Source organism: Cetorhinus maximus, chromosome 7 (assembly GCF_964194155.1).
Source record: "Cetorhinus maximus chromosome 7, sCetMax3.hap1.1, whole genome shotgun sequence".
NCBI lineage: Eukaryota > Metazoa > Chordata > Chondrichthyes > Lamniformes > Cetorhinidae > Cetorhinus > Cetorhinus maximus.
This window is the reverse complement of record NC_135885.1, coordinates 42362072-42379284: the sequence shown is the minus strand read 5'-3', so window position 1 is coordinate 42379284 and position 17213 is coordinate 42362072. Positions and strand designations below refer to the sequence as shown.

General features: G+C 40.6%; 1 protein-coding gene across 3 annotated transcripts in view; it reads right to left on the bottom strand.

Annotated features, from left to right (window-relative positions):
- Positions 1–747: 747 nt before the first annotated feature.
- mtif3 (mitochondrial translational initiation factor 3) overlaps positions 748–17213 on the bottom strand; it is a 42402-nt gene continuing 25936 nt past the window's right edge. For all 3 annotated transcript variants that reach the window (XM_078545384.1, XM_078545385.1, XM_078545386.1), the window contains exons 3-6: positions 12086–12240; positions 7846–7989; positions 2490–2541; positions 748–1023 (exon numbers count right to left, since the gene is read on the bottom strand). In XM_078545384.1, the coding sequence (XP_078401510.1) occupies positions 965–1023; positions 2490–2541; positions 7846–7989; positions 12086–12240 (410 nt within the window). In that variant the 3' untranslated portion in view covers positions 748–964. The remainder of the gene's footprint in view (positions 1024–2489; positions 2542–7845; positions 7990–12085; positions 12241–17213) is intronic.

The following is a 17213-nucleotide window of genomic DNA, read 5'->3' as shown; positions in this document are numbered from 1 at the left end:
GCATTTTAAATCTGTTCAAAACTTCTGGAAGGAAGGAAAGTCACCTGGAATGATTTACTACTTAACCACATTACACTGTTATTTAGACTTTCTTTTCCTCAATTTAAAAAAAATGATTTACGAGCATTAGTTCTTAAGAGTTGGGAATTTTTTTATTATTTTCATTTTATGAATTGGGTAGAAGAATGGCTCTTGACTTGCCAACATGCCTTTTATAAAGTAAATTTGCTTGATCATTTAAATTTTAAAACGAGGTCTCATGTAATGCTTTCAAAAACTGGATTGAAATCCTGGAAAGGCAGAGAGTAAATCCAGTATGTAAAAGCAAATGGGGTTTGCTGCTCATTTCCCAGTTATGTTACCAAAAACTTACTTAAATTTTAGTGCAATGATAGATGCATTCAAAAGTATTGAGAGTTGGGACTTATCCATTAGTGCTTCAAAATGCAAGAACTGAAATAATCTGGGCTAAGATTATAAAATAATCCAAAAATCTAGTGGGTGCTTTGAAAATTTGAAAGTGCATCAAAAAAAGTCTCCCATTTTCAGAACTTTGCATACCATGATGCTATACTGGCTAGTTAAATACCATCAGTAATTGATCACCTAAATGTGATTGGCTTGTTAAAATATCACATTACCCAACTGGTAGTAGACCTATTGGCTTCTTGACAGATCTGGTGTTAAATTAGTATGTTGAAATGCTGGTAAATGAAAGTATTTAAATTACTAGTGCTTCATCAAGAATCGTTTCCTTTGTGCATATAATTGCACAACCATATTTTATTGATTTCTGGCTTGTGGCTATATTGTATCTTTATACAGGGAAATGTTCTTTCTCCATGATTAGTTAACATATTAATTGTAAATCAAGATTTGTTATACCACATAGACAGCACATATTAATGGAAATGTTGGCTTGGATTTTGAAAAATAAATCAACTTTTTACATCAGGCATTTAACCTACTTGCCCTTCAGACTTGTATCTTTCTTTTCTTCTGTTGTATTCCCCAGTGGCAGTTCTGTACAGAAAATAAACAGTGATGAAGTTTTAACACGCCATAATTGACATGCCATGTTGTTCTGCAGGTTATGTATGCAAAGCAGAATGCTGCTCATTTATTGGAAAAACCTGGACAGAATTTCTTTGCCACACACACGAGCAACACAGAGGTAACCACAGAAATGAGAATCAGCTGTAAAGTAATTGACTAGTGTCAACACGTGAACAGTGGAAAATTTTAATATTTCCTTTGGGGTATTTTAAGGAAACTGCACCAGATAGGAGTGTCTATTCTATAACATTAAGTTACTTGTATTTACCCCTCTGCTTAAGCAGATTAGTATCCTTAATTTATTTTGATCATTTATTGAATAAAATGCACCCATAACCCAAATATTTCTTTGCTTTACTTTAAAAGGCTGGATCATGTTTGACCCTACAAACCCCTTAACTTTCCAACAAGAATGTATGTTGCAACTTTTGCTTTTCTTTATAGTTCTGGGTTTAAGCAACTGAGCCAAGTTTCCCTTTTATTAATACTTTATGCATGTTCGTTTAATAATTATTCCATGCATTTTACATATGCCAGCATCTAACCAAAAATAATGTGTGAGATTTTAAACCAATTTTAAAAGTTGATGAGATGATTATCAAATTACTTTAAGATTCAAGAAAAAGAATATCTGCAGTTTCAGAAGTCAAATGTAGAACTGTCCTGATTCAAATCCCCTCCTGCAGAAGACTGGTTGTGGCATAGTTAAAAATTTTGTTAAGCTGTTAACTTAGTTGTACTTGGTAGATTTCATTTAGCTCACTGGAGTGGCAATTCAGTGGTTATTTACAGAAAATGAGAGAAGTGCTTAAAAAGTTTAAAAAGAGTTTTGATAGTTTAAAAATTGTATTATGATTGGAATGTAATTTTAATATATTTTTGAATTTTTATTTAGAAGCCTTTGTTTGTAACCAATGCAATAAGAAATTCAAACGCAAAGCCTTTTTACAAGCGCACCTTAAAACTCATGCTCAAGAAAGGGAAGTCTACCGATGTCCCAGAAAGGACTGTGAGAGAACTTACACAACCTCATTTAATCTGCATAGCCACATTCTATCATTTCACGAAGGACAACGAAATTTTGTTTGTGGACACCCTGGCTGTGGGAAAGAGTTTTCCATGAAAGTAAGTTTTATTTTGCTCCAAATTAGAAAGTTATAGTAAGATGCCTTTTATTGAAAACCTAACAATTATACATTGCCTAGCTACTTTTAGTATGAACATTTTAAAATTGAATTAAAACAAGATAAACAGCGTTATAACTTTGAGGTCTAGCTCCCTATATCTGCAGAATGTAATAAATAGTGACATAGAATGATTGTTTGGGATAAATTCCTTGTGAATGTACTGATTAATGGACAAAATCATTATTCTGAAGATGTAGACAAGTGTGCTCTAAATAGACTAATGTTATAAGATTCTTAAAATATTACCATTTGTTTGTGTTGTAGCAAAGCTTGGAACGCCACTCCGTTGTTCATGATCCTAAAAAACAGAAATTAAAGGTACCTCATAAAATAAGTTTTTTTTTGTGTTTAATGTGAATATATTGTATGCCAAAAAGTAACTAAGTAACAGTGCAGGAACTTTCCTGCTGAGGGCACACATTCTTGAGTTAAGAACGAATGATTTTATTGAGTGTACTTGATCTCTTTTATTTTACTTCTACAATTAGTGTGTTTAGAAAGTAGTTTTCCAAAATTCTCTAATCTTGGCACAGGCAGATACTTGGAAATGCTATTTTTCATGGATAGCTATTCAAAACTAAAGCTGCGAAGTCTGGAAATATATAGCAGATAAGACAGTAATGGAACAGAAAGACAGGTTAATATTTCAAGTGTAAAAACAGAAAATGCTGGAAACATTATACAGATCATGCCATGTCTGAAGAGAGAAACAGAATTAACATTTCACATGAAGAGTCATTAACCAGTGGTGCAAACTTTGTTTCTCTCTTCACAGACATGGCATGATCTGTATAATGCTTCCGACATTTTCTGTTACTCTTTCAGATTTCCAGTATCTCCACTATTTGCTTTTAACGTTTCAAATGATGTTCTTCATCAAAATAGCTAAGAGAACATGAGAAATAGGAGAAGGAGTAGGTCATTCTTCCCTTTGCACCTGCTCTGTCATTCAGCTAGATCATGGCTGATCTACCTCAATGCCATTTTCCCTTGATGTCTTTACTATGTAGAAATCTATCGATCTGTCTTGACATACTCAAAGACTGAGCATTAACAGCCCTCTGAAGGGAGAACTCTGAAGATTTACCAACCTCAGTGAAGAAATTCCTCCTCATCTCAGTCCTAAATGGCTTACCTCTTATTCTGAGACTGTGTCTCTTGGATCTAGCTGCCCCCCCAATATCCTACCTATATCTACTGTGTTGAGCTCTTTAAGAATTTTGTCTGTTTCAATGAGATCACCTCTCATTCTTCTAAACTCTAGAGAATATAGGCCCACTTTCCCAAATGTCATCTCATAGCACAATCCTGCCATCCCAGGAATCAGTCTGGTGAATCTTCATTGCACTCCCTCCGTGGCAAGTATATCCTTCATTAGGTAAGGAGATCAAAAACGTACACAATACTCCAGGTGCAGCCTCACCAAGGCTCTATACAATCACATCAAGACATCTTTATTCCTGTACTCGAATCCTCATGCAATAAAGAGCAACATACAATTCGCCTTCCTAATTTCTTGCTGAACCTACATGTTAGCTTTCAGTGACTCATGAACAAGGATACCCAGTTCCCTTCGGACATCAACACTTCCCAATCTCTTGCTCTTTTAAAAAAATACTCTGCGTTCCTGTTTTACCTACCAAAGTAGATAACTTCACATTTTTCACATTATATCCCGTGTGTCATGTTCTTGGCCACTCACTCAGCCTGTCTAAAAATCCTTGAAGCCACTTTGCTGCATCCTCTCAACTCTCATTCCCACCTAATTTTGTGTCATGAGCAAACTTGGAAATATTACATTTGGTTTCCGTATCCAAATCATTGATATAGATTGTGAATAGTTAGGGCCCAACTACTGATCCTTGTGTTACCCCACTAGTCACAGCCTGCCTACCTCTGAGAATGACCCAATTATTCCTACTCTTCGTTTTCTGTCTGTTAGACAATTTTCAATCCATGCCAGTATATTACCCCCAGTCCCATGTGTCTAATTTTGTTTACTAAACTCGTGTGGGACCTTATCTAAAGCCTCCCAAATATACTCCATCCACTCGTTCTCCCTTATCTGTTCTGCTAGTTACATCCTCAGAAAACTCAAGCTGGTTTGTCGAACATGATTTCCCTTTCATAAATCCATGTTAAATCTGCCCAATCCTACTGTTATTTTGTAAGTGTGCAGTTATCACATTGTTTATAACAGATTCTAGCATTTTCCCTACTACTGATGTCAGACTAACAGTTCTGCAGTTCCCCATTTTCTCTCTCCTTCCTTTCTTAAACAGAGGGGATAAATTTGCTACCTTCCAATCTTCAGGAATAATTCCAGAATCTATAGAATTTTGGAAGATGACCACTAATGCATCCACTATCTCTCCAGTCACTTCTTTCAACATTCTGGGATGTAGATCATCAGGTCCAAGGGATTTATCAACTTTCAGTCCCATTAATTTCTCCAGTACTACTTTTTTTTACTAATAATAGTGTTCTCTCCAGTACCACTACTAGTTACTAATCTTTAAGTTCCTTATTTCCGCTAGTCCCTTGGTTCTCTAGTATTTCTATGAGGTTTTTTTGTATCTTCCTCGATGAAGACAGACACAAAGTATTTGTTTAATTGCCCTGCCGTTTACTTATTCCCCATTATGAATTCTCCTGTCTCCACCTGTAGTGGGCCCACGTTTGTCTTTGGTAGTCTTTTTTTTTAAACGTACCTTTAGAGGTTTTTACGTTTCTCACTAATTTACTCTCCTATTTCCTCTCCCATTATCAGTTTCTTGGTCCTCCTTTGCTAAATTCCAAAAAGCTCCCAATCCTCAGGCTTAATACTTTGTTGGGCAATTTTGTAAACCTTGTTCTTTGATCTAATACAATCTTGAACTCTTTTTCGCCATGGTTGGATCACTTTTCCTGTTGGGTTTTTGTGCCTCAAAGGAGTGTAAATGTGTTGTAAACCATTTATTAATTCTTTAAATGTGCCTTTTAATGTACTTTCTCCATCTACCATAGTCAATTTGCCCCTCCTACTTTTATCATTTCCTTTGTTTAAATGTAAGACCCTAGTTCTGGATTGAGCTACATCACTTTCAAATTTAATATACAATTCTATCATATTATGGTCACTATTTCCTAAAGGCTCCTTTACAACAAAATTATTAATTAGCCCTTTCTCATTGCACAATACTAGATCTAAAATAGCCGGTTCCTTAGTTGGTTCCTCAACAAACTGTTCTAGAAAACCGTCTCTTATACATGGAATTCATCCATTACAGCATTAGTGCTAATTTGGTTTACCCAGTCTATATGTAAATTGAAGACTGCCGTGATTACTGTATTGCCTCTAATTTCCTGATTTATACCGTGCCTGACATTATCACTACTTTTTGGTGGCCTATAAATAAACTCTTACCAGTGTTTGCTGCCCTTTGCTGTTTCTTAGCTCTACCCAAACTGATTCTATGTCTTGATCTTCAGATCTAAGATTGTCTTTCGCTAATGTACTTATCTCACCCTTTATTAACAGTGCTACCCCTTTTCCTTTTTGCCTATCCTTCCTAAATGGTGAATACCCTTCAACATTCAGTTCCAAGCCTTGGTCACCCTGCAGCCATGTCTCTGTAATGGCAGATAGATCATACCAGTTTACCTTTTATTTGTGCCATCAATTCATCTACCTTGTCGCAAATGCTGCATGCATTCAGATCGTGCCTTTAATTTTGCCTTTTTAACATTTTCCTGTATTTTGACCCAATTTGATGCTGGCTTTTGTTTCTTCTGCCTTCCAATTTCTTTTCTTACCACTTCCACCTTTATTTCTCTCCATCTGAATTCCCTCTCTGGTTCCCATCCTCTTGCCAAGTGAGTTTAAACCCTTCCCAACTGCACTAGCAAATCTCCTGGTGAGGATATTAGTCCTAGTACAGCTAAGATGTAACCAGTCTGCCCCAGAACTGATCCCAGCGTCTCAGAAATCTAAAGCCTTCCCTCCTGCACCATCTCTCCAGCCACGCATTCATTTGTCTAACTTCCTATTTTCCTGTTTTTAAATCTCTTTCCTAGCTCTCTCAAATCTGCTTTCAGGACCTCATTCCTCTTTCTACCTATGTCATTTGTATTGATGTGGACCACAAGGGTTCTATTTGCAAAGTTAACCCATCTTTCTTGCCTAGCTGTCGACTAATCCATGGTTAGTAAGGTTGGCATTATAAATGTGCAAGCTCATTTTCTGGTCCATGAAAGGCTTATCCCAGATGCAATCCATTGGCACTAAAACAATTTCTCCACTTTTTTTGTTTTTTGAAACCACTACTTGCTGGTAGAAAAGGAATGCTAAACCCAAAAGTTCAAAAAGATAAATGAAACAGCAAAGGTACAAAAAGTGTATAACTGGTAAAATGATCTTGGAGCTGCAAAATTGCATTTAGTGCTTGCTGTTCTGGGGATTTCATTTGTCACTGATGAAATCAGATTTATTTTTAACGTGAATTATTCTGTCTTTGTATGTGGCCCACCGGGCTCTGTAGTAAGTAAGTAATAGCGTGTCTGATTTTAAAAAAATGCTTTTAGTTCTGATGTATGAACATACAAACTTGAAGTAGGAGTAGACCATTCAGCCCCTATTTTTGAACTGTTTCTGCCCCCCGCCCCCCAAGGTCCTAGTCTGTCCAATAAAGGGGAAGCATTTGCTCTGTCGAGTCATGTTATTAATTAACATTAGCATGTTATATGTTACATCTTGTTTCCTACAGGGAAAACAACCTCGTCCTAAGCGTGGTCTTGCGTCTCATCTTGCTGGATACATCCCTTCCAAGAAACAGCCAGCTGCTGTCTCGAGTACTTTAACTGAAATGCTTGAAAAGACCACAATGTCTGTATTGGAGGAAAAAGCTGAGCTGACTGAACCAGTAGTAGCCAATTAATGTCAATTATAGTATTAACAAGACTCAAATCTTGAATTCTGAAGGAGTGTTACATTGCTATGGGGTATTTGTAAATTATTTAACTTGCCTCAAAAGTGTAATGAGATTTTATACAGGCTTCAATCAAGACTTTCCATGGATACAGCAGAGCTTTTTCAATGCTATAGCCTACTATTGTTTGAGCTTGTGAGGAGCTCAAATCTATCTCGCCATATTTTTACTTCCTGCTACTGTCTTAGGAAGTAAAATAGAGCTGCTCTTTGTGTAATGGTTTTTTTTATACTTCAAGTTCTTTCTTGTCTGTTTATACAAAATAGTCTATTCCTATCACTGTTCTATGGTGAAACTTGCTATCAGTATAGTTTTGTTATCTGGCAAAAGATTCATCAATTTATTTTAAACTTTTTTCTTGACCATATTGCTGCCATTTATCCAAGTGACCTTAATTTATGAGAGGCAGTCTGATCCTTATTCTGTCAACTATACTTTTCCAAGAGGACCTAGGCAATTGATTACTACTCCAAGTCAACTTTCTTTGTTGATCATGGGTCAGACATGTAACTTCCGTTAAATAAAATATTCAAAAAATGTTTTGTGAACAAAATAGAGTGCATTTAACAAAGTTCAATTAACATTGCTTTGGAATCGGTGCATGCACCTTTCGACAGTTTGCTTTAGCTTTTCACCTTTTGTTTGTGTTCTTTGAGTTCTTTTTCAGACAGATGCCGTAGAATGCACATAGCTGCTTTCCCTTCTTTAATGACCTTTGGCCTAAACACGTAGGTAGCTTTGTCAGGCATGGACTGAACGATTTGTTCCAGCAGTATTTCCTTAGATAAAAGATTAATTGATTAGAAGAAAGCTTAAAACTGTTCTACCTAATAGTACAAGTTGATTCAAATAATAAAGTGTAAATTACTATTCTAGCTGAATCTAAAGGTAACATTTTTTTTAATTCATTTATGGGATGTGGGCATCACTGGCGAGGCCAGTATTTATTCATCAATCCTAACTGCCCTTGAGAAGGTGGTGAGCTGCTGCCTTGAACTGCTGAAGTGCCTGTGGTATTAGGGAAGGAGTTCCAGGATTTTAACCCTGAAGGAACGGTGATATATTTCCAAGTCACGATGGTGAGTGGCTTGGATGCGAACTTCCAGATGGTGGTGTTCCCATCTATCTGCTGCCCTGTCCTTCTCGATGATAGTGGGTTTGGAAGGTGCTGCTTCTGAAGTGCATCTTGTAGATGGTACACACTGCTGCCACTGTTCGCCGGTGCTGGAGGGAGTGAATGTTTGTGGTTGGGGGTGCCAATCAAGTGGGCTGCTTTATCCTGAATAGTGTCAAGCTTCTTGTGTTTTTGGAGCTGCACCCATCCAGCAAGTGGAGCGTATTCAATCACATTCCTGACTTGTGCCTTGTAGATGGTGGACAGGCTTTGGGGAATCAGGAGGTGAGTTACTCGCCACAGGATTCTTAGCCTCTGACCTGCTCTTGTAGCCACAGTATTGATGTGGCTGGTCCAGTTCAGTTTCTAGTCAATGGTAAAACCCCCCTGCACCCCCCCCCCCCCCCCCCCCCGCCACTCTCCAGGATGTTGATAGTGGGGGTTCATCAATAGTAATGCCATTGAACATCAAGGGGCGATGGTTAGGTTCTTTCTCGTTGGAGATGGACATTGCCTGGCACTTGTGTGGTGTGAATGTTACTTGCCACTTGTCAGTCTGGATATTGTCCAGGTCTTGCTGTATTTGGACTTGGACTGCTTCAACATCTGAGGAGTTGAAAATGGTGCTGAACGTTGTGCAAATATCAGCGAACACCCCCAGTTCTGGCCTTATGATGGAAGGAAGGTCATCAATGAAGCAGTTGAAGATGGCTGGGCTGAGGACACTACCCTGAGAAACTCCTGCAGTGAAGTCCTGGAGCAAAGATGACTGACCTCCAACAACCACAACCATCTTCCTTTGTGCTAGGTATGACACCGACCAGTGGACAGTTTTCCCTAATCCCATTGACTCCAGTTTTGCTAGGGCTCCTTGATGTCAAGGGCAGTCACTCTCACAAATAGGAAACAATGATAAGTACTGCATACAATATCTGATAAAGATCCATGTAAATGTAATTAAATAAACCCCTCTACTATTTGTTTGGAAGAATGTGGCCCATCAGCTATATTTGTAATTATGCTGCAAAACAGCCATAACCAATGATCGATTTGCCAACTCTTCAATTAGCATACTGCCTTTCAGAAAGTAATTATCCAAATCATGATAGAATAACATAGCCCAAGGAGGAAAGCTGCAAAGAGATCACATATTACACATAATCACCATTCAATGTTTTTTGCCAGGATGGAGTGGTTTAGGGACTGCAATGCAGCTGGGTGTAGTGAAGATTGCAGCTTCACCACATCTTAAAGTTGGGCTTTTTGATTTGGGCCATGTCAAAGCAATTAACAACAACAACTAAGTCAATCCTGAAAAATTCTGCTCGTGCAACTGATTATTGACCCCTCTGATAGCTCTATGGAAACTCATTGAGGTCAATCAAGCCTATTTTAACAAGTTACCATATCCTCAGCAGGAATAACTTTGGAGTTTTACATTTTGCCACATTTAGGAGAGGTATAATTTACTAAAAAATGCAATAATTCCTGCAGAAAAACAGGAAGGGTTACTTATTTGCATTCTCCACGTAATAAGAAAAATCTCACTTCCATGCCTTTACACTGCATAATGTTACGTGGAGAATTGACTTAAAAGCTCAAGTTGCATTTGTGATCAAATCAAACACTTGATTTCTTCAAGAAAAAGTGGTGGGTACTTCCTCCTGGTCAGCCAAATTAGCTGTGCAGACCTCAGAAATAAGCAGTTTTCTGTGGCTGATTGGGAGAACCCCTGAAGAGCCAGTTAAAAATCACTGCTGCAATTTCAAGTTCCAGCTTCAAAATTGAATTCAACTACACTTAGTTTTACAAGGGAAAGCAGAAATAACTCCTTCACTAGATAGGCACTAACATGATAAATTCTGTAGTCTGCTATATTGGCAATCAACCAAAGCCCTTGTAATTTCACCTATAGCTCAGCAATGAGGGTTGGTATAATATGCTCTATTATTATTATTTGAATTTAAAGAAAAACAAGGGTGATAACGTACATTTGTAGAATACCTTTATGGTAAGACATCCCAGGTGCTTCACAGGAGCATTATAAAACAAAATATGACACAGCCTCATAAGGAGACATTGGGCATAATTTAGTCAAGCAGGTTACAGCAGAGCTCACTTAATCGCAGGAGAGCCTCTCAGAGCAGCTAAACCTACCCTGATTAAGTGGGAGGGCGGAAGTGACTAACACAGGATCCCCATTACCCTTGAGCAATTAAGTAGTGGCTGAGGGATTAAATGGGAGCTGCACGGCCTCCCAGAGGTGGTTTCTCATTATCAGGCGCTGTGTCTCCGATAGAGGGACCTGGCATCAGGATGGAGGTCTGCTGAAAGCCACACCACTGCCCTCGGCTCTGACTCCACCCGCCAGCACCCAACCCACGATCCCCATCATGCCCTCATTCATCTTTGGCCTGCAGACCAACAGCAGAAGAGCTCAGGCAGAAGTGGAGTCAGGCGATGCTTCAAGTGTAAAATTTTGAAAATATATGTAAAATTACCCTACAGCATACTGCAGAAGTCACCAAATATGGGCCTCTCCATAAAGGATTATTTGCACTCTGGACTAGTGTGTTAGCTACTTGGTTCATTAAGAGTGCCACTTTGCTGTCTTCCCAGTTGTGTATGGAAGATGGGAATAAAGTTGCCCACCTTGATAAACCATTTCTGAAAGCAAATATCCTCAAATCACACACCCCTTTGATCCCTTCATATCATGAGAGACTTCTTTAATATCAATGAAATAAGATGCACTAAGACTCAAGACAGATATTCATGTCATGCACACCATTGCTGCAGAACATAAGACCATAAGACATAGGAGCAGAAATTAGGCCATTCAGCCCATCGAGTCTGCTCCGCCATTCAATCATGGCTGATAAGTTTTTCAACCCCATTCTCCCACCTTCTCCCCGTAACCTTTGATCCCCTTACCAATCAAGAACCTATCTATCTCGGTCTTAAATACACTCAATGACCTGGCCTCCACAGCCTTCTGTGTCAATGAATTCCATAGATTCACCACTCTCTGGGTAAAGAAGTTTCTCCTCATCTCTGTTCTAAAAGGTCTTCCCTTTACTTTGAGGCTGTGCCCTCGGGTCCTAGTCTCTCCTACTAATGGAAACATCTTCCCCACGTCCACTCTATCCAGGCCTTTCAGTATTCTGTAAGTTTCAATCAGATCCCCCCTCATCCTTCTAAACTCCATCGAGTATAGACCCAGAGTCCTCAAACGTTCCTCATATGTTAAGCCTTTCATTCCTGGGACCGTTCTCGTGAACCTCCTCTGGACCCTCTCCAGGGCCAGAACATCCTTCCTGAGATATGGGGCCCAAAATTGCTCACAATATTCTAAATGTGGTCTGACCAGAGCCTTATAAAGCCTCAGCAGCACATCCCTGCTTTTATATTCTAGTCTTCGGTAGTGTCTTATCTACATTTGAATTACAAAAATGTCAAGAAAATAGGCAAGTAATATAACTGATCAAAACGGACATTCCAAAATTTTTTTCCCAATAACTAAAGAATCATACGAAAGGGAACACAAGGAAAGAAGGGTCAAATGCATGGTACTGCTGTTATCAAAATATTTTAAATTATTGCATTTATGCAAGTCTTTGCCACTGGGTTTATTGTAATAAAAGGATGCTTCCATCTAAATGACTTTAGGACTATATTTCATCATCTAATGATGTTTTGTCAAGAGCATAGAAGTAGACATCGATTTACCCAATGCATGTTTAGTCTTTGTTAAGCCTTACCATTTTATCTGCTTTGTTCACAACAGCTCCTTTTCTAACAGTAATCCGAACATGGTGCTTCTTCTCAATCCACTGCTGGATCTGCTTAATTTTTGTTTGCAGGTCATGCTTTGCAATGTCTGCGGAGAAAGTCTGCTCCTTGATTTGACAAGGTCCTGCATTCAGGAGAGATAAAACAGTATAATTTTATTATAAATTTTATTGGTTACTTCCCATTAAAATTTGTGCCTTCAGCCATAGACTAGACCTCATCCTCATGCTCAAAATGTCTCTAAACCCTTTGCCTCTCTACCTCCTAGTCTTTCCTTAAAACCTACCTCTTTAAACCAAGCTTTTGTATATACCTAGTATCTCCTACCTTGCCTTAGTGTTCATTTTTTGGTTAAACCTCTTACACTTTAGGACTTCTACTATGTTAAAGGCACTATATAAATGCAAACTTATTTGTACAGATTTGTCTTAACTTCTCAACTATCCGAATATTTGCTTAGTTAGAACATACAAATCAGACAAGAACGTTTTTAACCCAACAAAACTCACCTCCAGTGTATTAATTCTTCTACTGTGGCACATAGCTGTTTTTTGGACATCAATTTTTCTGCTTATGTTGTTCCAGTTAGAAAATGGCTTTAAATATTTCTCACTGGATAAAGGTGTTCTTTCGTGAACATATTTAAGTTTGTTTTTCACTAATATCTATTGCTGTCCTCGAGTTCTTTCCTTGTTTACTTTGAGGTGATACTTTAGATTTGTTTACTCATCTAAATAATATTATGATCGTATATTGTTATCTTTCTGTTCAAATGATCTGCCAACCGCGGGGCATGAGCTAATTAATCTTATCCATATTTGACAGTACCTGCCTTGTCATGTTTTTGATAGGATTTTCTCATTAGTGTGACAGCCTTGATGTTACAGTTCTCCACCCTGGCCACTGGGTGGCTTTACAAAGGCTCCAGGGACTCAATTGCCATGTGGAAATGGATTGCTCAGCTTTGGCTTCCGTTTTTGAATTCATTTAGATTTTCTTTAACTAAAGTCAAGTTAAATATTAATAACTTTTAAAGCTTCTTAAAAAAAAATTAAAGGACTTTTTGTTGCTATCCGGTTATCAAGCCCTTCTTGGCCTAGTGCCAGGACTTAATTAATTTTCAGGTGAGATTCCCAATATTTATTTCTTAAACTGAAGCCTTGTTCTTAGCCAAGCTTCCTTCCTGCTCCCTACTCTCTTTCACACACTCTCCTCCCCATTCCCCTGGCATCCTATCATCCCTCCTTCCCCGGCCTCTAATCTTACTCTGCCAAGCCTATCTTTGTACCCCATGGTCCCACCCCTCCCATTGAGCTTTAGTCCTCCTCTGCCTTGTACAATTTGGCCTCTAGCTCTGCTTCATATTCCCCTTTATCTCCAATCCTGCGGCTGTGCTCTATCTTCCAACCTGCCTCTGCCATCTTACTTTGGTCTCCAACCTTCCACTAGTACCCCTGCAACCCCTCCCAACCACAACTCACTCTTCCTTAAGCCTTTCTCCTCCTAACTCAAAGTTCAATTATCCCGACTCTCTAATTCAAATTCATCTCAATGGTGCAAAAAGGGCAGGTCATTTACTCATTTCTCCACACCTCGCAGTCTTCTGCTTTCCTCTTCATTTGCTTACAGGAGCCTCCCATTTTCAGTTTCAAGTTGTCTAACATTAGGCTCTTTACAGCCTTCCGGACTTAACATTGAGTTCAACAAAACTTCATATCATGAACTCTCTCCTCCATCCTCATCCCCTTTTTTCTAATAATTATATATATATATATTTTTTTTTCCTTTCCCACCTATTTCTATTATTATTTTAAAAAATTATTTCCATCCATTGTTTTATCTCTACCTTTTAGCCCATTTCAATCCCTTCCCCCACCCCACCCCCACTAGGGCTATCTGTACCTTGCTCATCCTGCTTTCTACCCTTAATGTCACCATTAGCACATCCTTTAGCTAATATCACCACTGTCAACACCCCTTTGACCTTATGTTTATGACATCTTTGGCAATCTCTCCTTTGCCTCCACCTATTACTGGCCCTCTAACCAGCTCCACCTGTCCCACCCCCCTTAAATAGCTTATATTTCATCACATTTCTATTTCTCTTTAGTTTTGATGAAGAATCATATGGACTCGAAACGTTAACTCTGTCTTCCTCTCCACAGATGCTGTCAGACCTGCTGAGTTTTTCCAGCAATTTTTGTTTTTGTCTAACATTATTATTCTCTTTTTCCCTCAAACCTTTCTTCAATCACCTCCTTCAACAAGTTCTCATGCCTCTGAATATAGCCAATCCAACCTTGTTGGCTTTTCTTGATGCTATTCACTAACAATCTTTCCTCCTAAACCATCCTCAGAATTTCTTCATTACTCTTGTGTTCTCTCTAACTAATCTACTTTATCCTTTTCCAGAACCACATTTCACAATCTTCTAGCCTTAGATGTCTGCTTTTACTCAAGGTCCATGTTTCAGCCCCATACAAGAAAACACAGCTTTGATAATTCTTAAGATCTCCACTCATTTCTATGCTGAGCAATTCTTTATGTTTAGAGAATATATCTTTGCCATTGCTATTCTAGCTCTGATTTCTTTAACCTTCTCACAAAATGCTTCCCAGGTACCGGTACAGTGTTTCAAAACTGGCAACCTTGGGACTGAGGCTGTGCTGGATTTCAGATATTGCCAGGTTTTGGGTTCAGGCCATGGGCGGTTTGGATCAAGCCGGGTCGGGTGGGGTCAAGGGTCACTCAGAGTGGGAACAGAGCAGCGTGCAAGCGGCAAACTAGTCAGGCACCTCACCACACCAATGCAGCAGCTAACTGAATTATCCAGCTAAGTTTTTTTTATTTTATTCAATTAAATTTGATGCATGGCACATTCTAAAAATGTCCAGATTTCAGACAATTCCAGTTTCTGGACTGCCACGTTTGAGATGCTACTGTACTTGACTTGTGATACCTATTCTAGCTGTTGAACATTTATCTTGACTTCTGCTTTCTCACCGTAATTTCTTCCAATTTTCATCACTTGCCTTTTTTACATTAATTTTCACTTGATAAACTATCATCACTACATTCATTTCTATCCGTTAGGCCAATGTTTAACATTAAGGGCGGTATTTTCCCAGAATTGCACTAAGTGTGGTAACGGTGGTTAAAATGGAGTCTTACTCGCCGACCAAAATGGCAGATTTTCACGCCGTATCGTCCCGAGCCTGTCTTATTATTTATTAATTCCCGCAAAACACGCCGTTTCCATGGTGAGCAGGCTCTCATTTGCCCACCCGCCATCACCCAGCTGTTGCATCACGCCAGCCGCCATCTTTAAAAGGCAGCCACCGGCAAAGCGCTCATCACCACCAGCTCATCACCACCAGCTCACCACCACTGCCCAGGAGACATGGCCAGCAAAGGAAAAAAGACTGCAGCCCCCCACTTCAACAACAGGATCCTCGAGCGACTGCTGGATGCCGTGGAGGTCCACCAGGATGTGCTCTACCCCCACTCGGACCGCAGGATGGGCAGCAAAGTTACCAACCCTGCTTGGGAAGTGGTGGCAGCGGCGGTCAGCGCAAACGCCCTGCAGAGGAGGACAGCCACCCTGTGCCGCAAAAGGATGAATGATCTCCTCTGTTCTGCCAGGGTAAGTCACTCTTTTCTTCACTCCCAACTCACACTCACAAACTCATCACACATCCACAGGGCCCTCACTCACTGCCAGTGCAAGGGACATCACCATTCACTCTTTCACACACACTGTCATTGTCCTCATCCTGTCCATGGGACCACTCACCATCCACACAGGCCAGGCATCCTTATCATCTGGTTTGGCAGGCATCCTGATACACTCTTCCCATCTCTATCCATGCAGGACAAACTGGCTCACAACAGGAGGGAAAGGTTGCAGACAGGTGGAGGGATGCCGGAGATCAAAGTTCTGACAGAATTCGAAAACAGGGCCGTCCAACTGGGCGGCGATGATCTGGACCAGTCCTGTGCTGATGGTGAGGTCGGTGGTGCTCTATCAAGTGAGGATCCAGCAGTACAACATCCACCAGATAACCATGCCGTGAGTGATGTGTCCTCTTTCACAGGCCACTGCCGTGCACTATTTATCTCCCCTTGCTTTCGCAGGCACATCTGCCAAACAGCTGACAGAATTCATGACCCAGGATCTCCAATCAAGCCCCAAAGAAACCTCTTGAGGAGGAATCTGAAGGCACCCTCCCTGAAGTCCTGTCACAGCGCTCACCCACACCCTCTACCAGCGCAGAGACACACACCTCGGTGGGACCTAGCTTTAGAGTAGCCTCGGGATCACAATCTGGTGAGCACATTGCACTTTCTGATCCAGAGCAGGCTGAGGCAGGGACTTCCCAGGTCCCCCGCACTCGGAGGGCTGCTGGAGGCCAGAACGTTGCTGAGTCCGAGTCAGATGACGAGCCTCTGGACTCGACCATGGCACAGTTGCTGGAGCTGCACAGGCAAGCTCAGGAACATCAGGAAGGGACGCACTCCTCAGATTGCAAGGCACGATGGAGGAGTCAGTTTGTCTTCAGGCTGTGGTGATAGCGCCGCCATTGCAATGCACCGAGGTCAACACTCGACAGGATGGCGGCTCACATGGAGACCTTGGTCCAGGACTTCACTCCTGCAATGCTGTGTGGGCTTAACTCCATCTCTGATTCCATATTTAGCCTTCAACAGTGTGTATACGAGAGGGGTGCTGGGCAGCTCGATCTCACTCCAACTACCCCTTCCACTTACGGAGTCGGCCAGGGGCCCTCGAGCACTCATAGGGAGGAGGATCAGCAGGTGCACACTCTGGGCCCATCCACCCAGGTGACTCTGGGAGTGAACGGCCCATCCAAATCCCCTCTTCCTGTGACCTCCGCAGATCCAGCTTCATAGGCTGAGGAGGGTGCCACTGCCACACAGCAGGACCCCGAAAGCAGGCCGGTGCCCTCCAAGTCTCGGCCCTCCAGAGGGCACCCACCAAAGTCATCATAGACAGGGTGTGGCAGTCAGCAGGCTGCCTCCACCTACGCTGTGGATGTCTGGGGAGGACCAAGGCGTAGCAGCAGGGTTAGGAAAATT